At 58.5% G+C, this 10,195-nt stretch overlaps 2 protein-coding genes across 2 annotated transcripts; both read left to right on the top strand.

Annotated features, from left to right (window-relative positions):
• The first annotated feature begins 780 nt into the window (after positions 1-780).
• Spem2 (SPEM family member 2) lies at positions 781-2,617 on the top strand. Its single transcript, XM_055594308.1, has 3 exons — positions 781-918; positions 1,071-1,128; positions 1,231-2,617. Exons 1-3 carry the CDS (start codon positions 781-783, stop codon positions 2,556-2,558), a joined length of 1,524 nt encoding a protein of 507 aa, XP_055450283.1. The 3' UTR covers positions 2,559-2,617.
• Positions 2,618-3,620: 1,003 nt separating this feature from the next.
• On the top strand, positions 3,621-7,551 carry Spem3 (SPEM family member 3). Its single transcript, XM_055593989.1, has 4 exons — positions 3,621-3,758; positions 4,006-4,063; positions 4,169-4,795; positions 5,156-7,551. The coding sequence occupies exons 1-4, from the start codon at positions 3,621-3,623 to the stop codon at positions 7,549-7,551; spliced, it is 3,219 nt and encodes a 1,072-aa protein (XP_055449964.1).
• The last annotated feature ends 2,644 nt before the right edge of the window (positions 7,552-10,195 follow it).

The following is a 10,195-nucleotide window of genomic DNA, read 5'->3' on the forward strand; positions in this document are numbered from 1 at the left end:
CTACCATGCTGTGCTGGGGTGGGGAGTTGTTTTTCTGGTATTTCCAGACAGGGTTTCTCTGTGCCTAGCATTAGCTGTTCTGGAGCTCACTTGGTGGTAGCCCAGGCTGGCCTCGAATGCAGAGACCCGCCCACCTTCGCCTCCCAAGGGCAGGGGCTAAAGGTGTGTGCCGCTTCCTGGCTGTGCTGGGGTTTTCTTAAGGTGGCAGTCAGGCCGAAGCGGGTCAACAAGAGGACTGTCTCTTTGGATGGAAGGAGAACCATGGTTGGGGTTCCTGGTTGGCAGGGACATCTCTGAGCAAGGTGGAAGTCGGCTTGGCGCCGAAGCAAATGAGCCAGCACTGGAGATGGTGCTAACATCAGAGCAAGGAAGCGGTCAGCATGGGGAGAGCTGGTACTGCCGGGTGCCAACCTCAGAGGCTGGCCTCAAAGCAGGCATGAAATGTGTGTCAGGAGAGCAATGACCCTTTATGGATATTTTGACTGAAGATGTCTCCTGACTGAGAATACTGTACTTTCTGGCCAGGCACTGGATACGGGGTAAGTTGGCCATCGAGAAGACTGGAATCAAGTACCCAGGAGCCGTGTTCTGTCAAATAGAAGCCACGCTAGGGGTCAAAGGGGAATAAAAGAGCGTCCACCGCTGCATTATGACTCCAGCCTGCCTCATTGTGACCTGGCTCCCTCCCCACAGAGTAAGCACCCCTCAGGACTGGCACGAATACAGTGTGGGTTGGGCTGGGTGGGGGGGTGGCCCAGGTGGCCTTAGAACCCCCCCACCATGCAAAACCAGCTGTGGCAGGGGCCCCTGGGGTGCAGCAATCAATACCAAGAAAGCCCCCAGGATGCCGAGGACACCCTTTTCCTGCTGCTGGGCCTCATCATCATTGTCAACATCAGCATCAACGTGACGACCATGGTCAGTGACCCCTGGGGCTCACCGTGGGCATGGAGGAGGCCGAGCAGGAGAGCAGCTTCAAGCTTGCGTCATTTGCACAAATGGGGGGATTGCTGGGAATGGGGACCGTGTTAGAAAGCTGGTCCTCACTCCGGTCTCCCCACCACCTCCAGATGTGGCATGGCCTCCAGAATGCTTTAGACAAGATGCTGTCTTGGATGAAGCAGAAGAGTAAGTATGTGAGACAGACAGACACACGCACACACCCTGATCCTAACAAACCAGGGCCTCGTGTTCCTAACCCTGAACTCCTCCGGCTCATGTCTCTCACAGACGAAGTCCACGTGGCTCAGTGTCCCCCCAAAGCGGCCCCCGCCAACACACAGGACGTTCACATCCACTGCGTCCTCGACCCGGTCCAAGTGAAGATGGCGCGGCCCACGCGCTACTTCTCCTCCTCTCACCACTCCCTCCCTAAGCGCCGCAGCAACAGGCGCAACCGCAGGCGCCGCCACAGCCGCCACCACCAGAGGCGCCACAGCTTCCAGCGCCAGGGCCACCACGACCACCCCGACCACCACGACCACCAGCCCGGACGGCAGAGCAGGAAGCTCTCCCACAGCTTCCGGGCGCCCTTCTTCGAACAAGCCCAGCGCCGCCGGAAGTCTTCGGTGCGGCCCACGCCGTTTTTTGACCTGGAACGGCGGGATTCCCTTCCGGAGGACGACCAGCCCTGCCCGCACTCCAAGTACCCGCGCCGGGGCTGGGGCAGCTTCTGCAGCCCCGTGGGCCTGGCCTCCAAGGCGGGGCTGTGGGGCCGCCAGGGCGGAATCCTCGCCAGCTTCCCGCTGCCCTCCCTCTACCTGTCGCCGGAGCTGCGCCGCCTGCCCAAGCGAGTAGAAGCCAAGTCGGAGCTGAGGCTGCAGGCCTTCGGGCCCCGGTACTCGCAGTCCCGGAGCTGGGGGCCCGCGGAAGCCGAGCCCTGGGCCTCGTCGCCGCCGCCGCCCCGCCGGCTGCTCCCTAACCCCTCCTGGCTCACCGTGGGCCACAGCCCCTTCTCCTCGGGCGGCCACATTCCCCACGACGCCTGGGAGCCGCGGCGGCGCGGGACGGAGGGCCCCGAGCCACCCGCCCTCGTGCCCAGGACCGCCAGGCCCGAGGTCGCGGGCTTCCGCGAGCACAGCTCGGCGCAGGCCCACCGGCCGAGCCTCGCCAGCTACGCCCACAGCCAAGCCAACCAGAGTCCACCCCAGTCCATAGGGCACGTGGGCTACGCGTCCCGGGAGTCCCACGAGCGCAGGCGGCCGTCCGACTGGACCGAGGTCTTCCCCTCCCGGCACCCTCTGACCACCTCCACCTCCCTTACGACGCTGGGCGAGGCCTCGTACCAACGGGCGCCGGCCGCCGGCTCGGGCCTCGCGATGCCTCACTCCTCGCAGCCCCTGCCGGACCTGCAGGCCTCCGACCCGACCCCGTCTCCAACCAGCTTCGTTCCACTCAGTCGGAATCCGGGTGGCAACGCCAGCTACCAGGTGTACGACAGCCTGGAGCTGAAGCGGCAGGTGCAGGAGACCAGGGGCCGCTCCAGCTCCCTGCCGCCCCCGTCCACGTCGGCGTCCAGGCCCTCTCTGCACAGAGGCAGGACCTGCAAACTTACCTGAGCGGCAGGGGAACGGGGCAGCGGAGCAGGGCGAGGAATAAACAGAGTCCAGAACCCCTCGCCGTTGTCTGTGCCTCCAGCCTCTCCCTTCTCCAGCCGGTGTTCCTGAACCCAGAAAGCAGCCCCCGCCTTAGCGTGGCGCCCCTGTCGCCTTCCTGCCTTGACCCTGCCCGGGGCCTCCTGGTTCTGTGGGAGAGGGCTCGCCAGCTCGAAGCTGCAGATCAGGCTCCAGGCACCCACCTTGCCCCTATTCCTCTGCTCCGGGCACAGACGAAGCTGTGCCTGAGCCTGAGGTCAGGGCCCGAGAGAAGACTCAGTTCCCAGCACCCGCATGCTGACTCACAACCATCTAACTCCAGTCGCAAGGGGACCTGCTGTCCTCCCCTGACCTCCAGGTGTGCCAGGCACCCATGCAACACACACACACACACACACACACACACACACACACACACACGCAGGCAATGTGCTCGCACACATAAGATAGGATAAACTGTTGGAGCCAGGCGGTGGTGGTGGCACAGGCCTTTAATCCCAAGCGCTAGGGAGGCAGAGGCAGGCAGGGCCAGCCTGGTCTACAAGAGCGAGTTCCAGGACAGCCAGGGCTACACGGAGAAAGCCCGTCTCGAAAACCAAAATAAAAAATAATTTGCTGGGGCGTGGGGGAGAGAAGGGCTGGAGCCAGGGACAAGGCAGGTCAAAGCCTGAGGCTCAGTGTGGGAGGAAACCCAAGGCTCTATGCTCCAGCCAAGGTCGTGGGCGCCCCAATCTTAGGGGTGATCAAGGGAGGGGTGAGAGAGTCTGGGTTTTCGGTGGCAGGAGTGAGGTGTGTTTGAGCTGAGTGGACAGAACAGTGCGGGGGACGATGTGTAAGGGAAGGGCTCCAGGCCTAGGCCTCAGGCTCAGACTGGTGACCAGGTACCTTCATCTCTCCCACGGCCCCATTGTGATGCCAGTCACCTGCTCCATTGTGACGCAATTCTCCTCCCCTCCCCCACTAGGGGGAGTCTGTTTCCTAGTATGTGGGGGACATGGAGCCCAGGTAGTCCTGGGACCCTGAGTCATGGGTGAACAAGTCTACCATGGAGCCCAAGCATGCTCAGGCACCAACCTCAGGAAATGCCAGGATTTGGGAGACTCGATTCTTCTGCTTCTGGGCAGCTTCATCATGCTCAACGTGGGCTTCAACGTGGTCACTCTGGTCAGGGCAGGGTCTGGGTGGTAGGGGAGGGGGGCCTGGGTTCTGTCTGCTTGTTGGTCTCAGTATGTGGCTCAGTTTGAATCACAAACGTAAGTAAGACCTTCCTGCCTCAGTCTCCTGAGTACTGTAATCACGGTCACCCACTACCAAGCTCGGTGATGCTCAGGGGGCTGCTGGGTGTGGCTGGACCAACACGGGCCTCTGAGGCTCACCTGCCTCTGGGCCCTCTTTCCCCTGCTTCCCTCAGCTCTGGAAGCATCTGAAGTGCTCCCTGCGGATTCTTTTCCATCATTTTTTCCCCAAAGGTGAGTGGGACTCTGCACGGTCCCCTGGGGATGTGGCTTGTCCCCTTGGTCACAGCCCCGCCCCCCCTGAGCACCCTGTCCTTTCCCACTCGTCCTTCCCTGCAGATAAGCAACCCGTTGGTCTGGCCAGCCAACCAACGTGTATGCGGCACGCAGCCGATAACAAGAGCCCGTGCCCAAGAATGCTCTCCCGGCTCCACCACCGCAGCTTCCTGCTCGGGGCTGTCAATCACCTTGACTCTTGGATACCAGACACAAATGACGAGAACCTGCGGATGCCACCCCCGTGCGGACACGACAGAGCTTCCTCGGATGCTCCCTGGGAACTGTGGAAACGGGGGCTGATGGGCGCTGCGGAAGATCCTCAGGCCGCAGTCACGAAGATCCAAGCTGCTTCATTTCCCAGGCCAGAGACTGCTCCCCAGACTCCAAAGACAAGCAAGCTGGACTCGGCTCCACCCTCTTCACCCCAAGACAGCAAGACTAAGGCAGCGGTTGGCAGCCTGCCCCATGCTCCGGCCCAGGCTGTAACCTCTTCCTCAGCCAACACCCACGAGCGCCCTGGCACCCAGCCTCAGGCCTCAGAGCGCACTCAGCTCAGGCCTGAGCATACCTCGGCCCATACCCCAGCCCTCAGTGAAGCCCCAGAACCAACCAGTGCTTCATGCCCAGCCCCCACCCCGTTCCACCCCCCAGCCCAGGCCCCAACCTATCATCAGGCCCATGCCTTGGGTCAGGCCCAGTCCTTCATCCTGCCCCCTAACCCAGCTCCCACCCCAGCACAGAGTTTAGCCCACATCTCCAGGCAAAGCTTATGTCAGGCCCTGTCCTTCATCCTGCCCCCTAACCCAGCCCCCACCCCGGCCCCCACCCCAGCACAGAGTTTAGCCCACATCTCCGGGCAAACCTCAGCGCATTCGTTACCTCAGCCCTCAGTCCAGGCTCCTACATGTGCGTCTTTCCAGTCCCAAGGCTGTGATCCCATCCAAATCCCAGGATGTGCCCTGACTCACTCCCCTGAGCAAACAGCACCTCCAGCCTCAGCATGTGCCCCGTTCCATTCTCTACTGCCTTCCCATGCCCATACCACAGCGCCTAGCCCAGCCTCTGCCCCAGTCTCCAGTGCCCCGGCCTCTGTCTCAGCCTCTGCCCCAGCCCCTGCCTCAGCACGGTCACAGACTGTGCCCACCACCCAAGCCTCTGCCACCCTGCCTCCCGCTCCTTGTACTCGGGCTAGCTTTGCTCCCAGCTTCTCCACCGGCCGGGTGGTCTACGATGCCCGCAGAGTGAAGCAGAGCCCTCTCCTGAAGAACGGCTCTCAGTGCTTCAGGAAGGACGCAAGCAACCTCTCCAGGACACAGGAGGTGGAGGGCCTGGCCAATTCTGGCACTGCTGAGCAAACACCAAAGCAGCAAGCTGGGGACAGTGCTAAGCCTCCTGCAGGGTCTATCCTGGGCTACCTGGAGTTGGGGAACATGGAATGGAAGATCTCAGACAATGCCAAAGATAAGTTCCCCCAGCCCAAGACCTTCCCTTACTGCAGCTTTCATCCTTGCTGCTCTGAGAGGAAAAATGACGAACCCCAGGCCCCAACCTACCCCAAGATCCTGGTCTACACCCAGGACACGACTTCTAAACCTTGTCTCCACTCTCCAACCGCGGCTCAGAGCGCGCTGCCCGCCAGCCCTTCGAGGTGCACCCTCTCCCTGCCTCTTGTCTCCCCCAGAACCTTCGCTGCTCCTCAGTCTCACCCCCAGAAGCCCTGCAGCTCAACACAAGCCCCCACCTTCCTCTCGACCTCCACGTCTACTCACACTGTCTCGTCTCCCCACTCCTCCATCCCTTCTCAGTTCTCCACCGTTTCCCAAACCTTAATCCAAGCTCCGAACCCCGAGAACCAAAACCTTAACCAGGGCGTCGGTCTTCAGAAGACCCCATCCCTTGCCAAGGACTCTGGGGCTCCCAGGAACTGGGGTTTTCCCCAAGATACAGGCCTCCAGAAGGACCCAAGCCTTACCCCGAGTCCAGGACTCTGCAAGAACTCAAGCCACAACAAGAACTTGGGTTCCTACAAGTTTCCAGCCCATATTCAAGATCCTTTTCTCTGCACAAATCCAAACATTCCCCAAGGGTCCTACCTTCAAAAAAATCTACATATCAATGAAGATGCCAGCCTGAGGACTTCCGCTGCTGTTCAGGATGCCGGCATCCTTGGGAACCATCCACCCTCAGGTCTCATCCAACCTTCCAGCCTCCCCAAAAATATAATATTTAATCAGTCATCTGGTCAGAGGACTTTGAGCTTTCTGCAAGACTCTGTGATCCACAGGAACACTGCATCAAGCCAAAACCCTGTAACCAACAAAAATAAAGATCTCTGCCCGGCAACTAACCAAACAAAGCCAGACCCCTCTCAAGGTTCCGGAGTTAACAGTGGCCCAAGAGGTGTTCAGCTTCCAGGAGTCTGCAGGGATGTCGGCCTCACTCCAGCCTCTAGGCCACAGAAGACCCCGTGCCGCACCCAAGATTCTGAAGCTAACGAAAGCGCAGGGTGCGCCCAGGAATCTAACGACCCCAAGAGCCCAGGGCTTGACCAAACCTCTTGCCTTCACAAGAGCTCAGGTCTCACACATGTCTCAGAAGACAGCAAGAATCTAGACCCTAGCCAAGATTCTGGAATCTGCAGAGTCCCAGGTTTTAACCAAGACTCTGACTTCCACAAGAGCCATAGCCTCATCAATGCCAAGAAAAGACTGGATCTTGACCAAGATGTTGGCGAAGACCCGGACCTTCAGGAGTGCCCATCAGCCGGTCAAAACCCTGGTCTTCACCAGGCCCCAGCACTTGGCCAAGGCTCTCACGCTAAGCCTCCAGGCCCTACCCAGCAAGCTTGCCCCTGCAAGGACTCAGGCCCCAATGAGAAAACGGGCTCTGTTCCAGGTACGGACTCTGTCCAAGTCTTGGGTCCACTTCAAACACTGATGCTGTCATCTTCCCCAGTGAAATCCGTTGCAGGTAAGATGGCTTCTCAGAAGGACAATGCCAAGCAGCAAGCATCCTGGACTTCTGTCCCAGTCGGTCAGAACACCAGCCCTTCCAAGGCCCATGTGGCGTCCACTGCCCTGAAAACGTTTTCTGAGGTCCCCGTACTGATTGAGCTGCAGCCTCCCTCCCGGCCCTTAGGCAGCCAGGACTGGGTATACCACACTGCAGATACCGTAACCCCGGCTTGCCAGAAGCATCGTCAGATGCCTCCCAAAGCCAACTGGAAGCCCCATCCCCCTGGTCCAGGTACCCGGACGGGTCATGTGGTCTTTGATTCCTGCCAGAAACCATTAGTCAACAGCAGGAAGAAGTGTGAAGCTCTGTCTCCCCGGCGTGCGCAGCAAGAGGCATCCAGAAGCTCAGAGGAGGCCAAGAAGGAATGGGGGTACCAGGGTGTGATGAGGACCTTGAACGAAGAAAAGGCGAATGTGCGTCGGGAATAAAGAGGCGAGAGGCGCATTCGACGGCTGCTTGAGGCTCTCCACCCCAGTGCTACCAGGGCTTTCAACCACCATCTTAAAGAGATACCACTGCCCTCCTCTCCTCCACAGCTCTGTGGCCAAGCCTGTCATCTTCCAGACTCCAGGGCTGTCTTTCGGAAAAAAGAAACAGTAGCCACTAGCCAAATGTGACTATTAGGATGTCAATTAAAACTTAAAATCCTCAGAGGGAGGGTTGTGTCATCGCCACCTGTCACCCCAGCGCCTGGCAGGTGGAGGTAGGGTCAGGAGTTCAGGGAGCCCTCGGCTGTACAATAAATTCAAGATCAGCATGAGCTTCTCCTAAGGGGACCTGGGTTGGAGCCCTAGCTCACCAGGTGGCTCACGGCTGCCTGTAACTCCAGAGGACCTCGTGCCATCTTCTGGCCTCTGGGAGCACTGCATACGTGTGGTACCCAGACACCAAAAAAAGTGACAAGTTAAGCTGGGCATGATGGATGGATGCCTTAAATTCCAGCATGCAGAAGGCAGGTGGATCTCTGTGGGTTCAAGACCAGCCTGGCCTACAGAATTCCTAAGACAGGGCTACACAGAGCCTGTCTCACCTGAGCTGGGTAGAGTAATTCATGCCGTAAGATCAGAATGTAGGAGGCTGAGGCAGGGTGATTTCCATTCTGAGCTCAGACAGAGCTACATGGCAAGAGCCTGTCTCAAAAGGCAGCAACAATTTAAGTTCCGCTCTTCAGTCTCTAGACTCATAAGTTCTGGCATGTGGCTGGGCAGCAGGGACGCAGCTGGGCAGCAGGGACGCAGGGCATCTGCATCACAGCTCTGCAGCCCAGGCTAGTTACGGCCTCTGTGCAGCCAATGCTGGACTCGAACTTGCAACCCTTGCAGCCTCGCGTCATGAGAGTTGGGACCAAAGGCATGCTCCACCACACTCCTTCTCACGCTCCACCACCACTCCCGCCTTCTCACGGGAGGAGGGAGCTGGTGTTCTAATGGTGGAGCGCAGGTTGCCCTGACGTTCTGGGTCACTCAGCTCTTGATCAGGGTGCCTGAGCAACAGGCACCTCATACGTTTCCTGGGAGCCCTGATCCAAGGCAATGGGGCCTCTAGTTGACTTTGGGGGGTGTAGACATTGGGATACTCGTGGCAGGCTGAAGGAGCTGTGTTCACGGATTCGATTCCAATGGAGGCAGCCCTCTTCTGCCTCAGCTTCCTGATCATGAGGATTAGAGGGATGAGCGGCCAGGCCTGAGGTACAGCAGGTCATGCCATCCCCTCAAGCCTGGCCATGGCAGTGCACGCTTGCAGTCGCAGAACTTGGGAGGCAGAGGCAGGAGGAGTAGGCGTACAAGGCCAGCCGCCGCACAGAGACAATGCAAGGACGGCATGACAGCCTAGCTTGCTGCCAAGCCTGATGTGGGTTTGCTCTCTGCGCGGATAGGTATTGCAAGGTGCCCTTTGAGTCCACACCCGAGCCGGGGCGCGGCGTGCGGGCGTGCACGTGCCCAAACACACAAGCACGTGCAAGAAAAGGAAAGCTGCACCGCCGGGGGCGCACGCCGTTGATCCCAGCACTCAGGAGGCGGAGGCCTGCAGAGCTCCAAGCTCAAGGCCAGCCTGCTCTACAGAGAGAATTCCAGGACCGCCAGGACTACACAGGGAAACCCTGTCTTGAAAAAACAAAACAGAGGCTGGCCGGGTGGCTCAGTGGGTGAAGCAGCGAAGCTGGATTACTTGACTTTGACGCTTGGGATATGCATGGTGAAGGAGAGGACCAATTTACACAAGTTGCACTCTGACCACCACACACACACACACACACACACACACACACACACACACAAGAGAGAGTTTTAAAAATAAGTTTAAAAATTCTATTTTGTTGGAAAGTAAATGTTTTTTTAAAGAGCATCCCTTTTCATCCACTCCCCAAATTTTCATTTATTTATGCTTTGTTTTTATTTTGTTTTGATAGGGTTTCTCTGTGTAGCCCTGGCTGTCCTGTTCTCAGACTCACCTGCCTTAGGCCCAAGGGCTGGGACTAAAGGTGTGTGCTACCACTGCCTGTCTTGTCCCAATGTTTTCACAGCTTTCAGAAAAACCAGAAAGAGGTTCAGATAGACATGTACAAACGCCCTATGCTTGGTACCCCAAACTGTGAGCCCAGTCTTCAGGGGCTGGAGATTTCTGGCTGCCCTGGCAGAGGACCCAAGTTCTATTCCCAGCACCCACATTGTGGCCCACGATTGTCCATAGCTCCAGTTCCTGGGCTCCAATTCCTCTTCTGGCTTCTGAAGGTACCAAGCAAGCACGTGGTATCTCCCACCCACATATGTAGGTGAAAACACTTATACATGGGGGCAGGGGCTTGAGAGATGGTTCAGCAGTCAGGAGAACTCGGGTTCCATTCCTAGCACTCACACGGCGGCTACCAACCATCTGTAACTCCAGCCCCAGAGGGTCCACACACACAAATGGTGTGCAGGCACGCACGCAGGCCAAACACCCATACCCAAAAATAACTTGGAAAAAGAGGTCCTGGCCTCCACAGCTCTTGATCTGGCCCCTCGAGTCACAGCTCTATAAGCCTGTTTTCCCCGTGGCAGTGACATGAACCCACTAGGTATGGCTCCCCAG

The sequence above is a fragment of the Psammomys obesus genome, unplaced genomic scaffold (assembly GCF_907164565.1).
Source record: "Psammomys obesus unplaced genomic scaffold, mPsaObe1.curated_primary_1811, whole genome shotgun sequence".
Taxonomy (NCBI): Eukaryota; Metazoa; Chordata; class Mammalia; order Rodentia; family Muridae; genus Psammomys; species Psammomys obesus.

Excerpts from the sequence above, each read along its gene's own strand:
- Spem2 (XM_055594308.1), top strand. The coding sequence starts at position 781 with ATGCAAAACCAGCTGTGGCAGGGGCCCCTGGGGTGCAGCAATCAATAC. Across the intron at positions 919-1,070 it reads GCATCAACGTGACGACCATG|ATGTGGCATGGCCTCCAGAA; the intron begins GTCAGTGACCCC and ends CACCACCTCCAG. Across the intron at positions 1,129-1,230 it reads GTCTTGGATGAAGCAGAAGA|ACGAAGTCCACGTGGCTCAG; the intron begins GTAAGTATGTGA and ends TGTCTCTCACAG.
- Spem3 (XM_055593989.1), top strand. The coding sequence starts at position 3,621 with ATGGGTGAACAAGTCTACCATGGAGCCCAAGCATGCTCAGGCACCAAC. Across the intron at positions 4,064-4,168 it reads CCATCATTTTTTCCCCAAAG|ATAAGCAACCCGTTGGTCTG; the intron begins GTGAGTGGGACT and ends CCTTCCCTGCAG. Across the intron at positions 4,796-5,155 it reads TCATCAGGCCCATGCCTTGG|CGCCTAGCCCAGCCTCTGCC; the intron begins GTCAGGCCCAGT and ends CCCATACCACAG.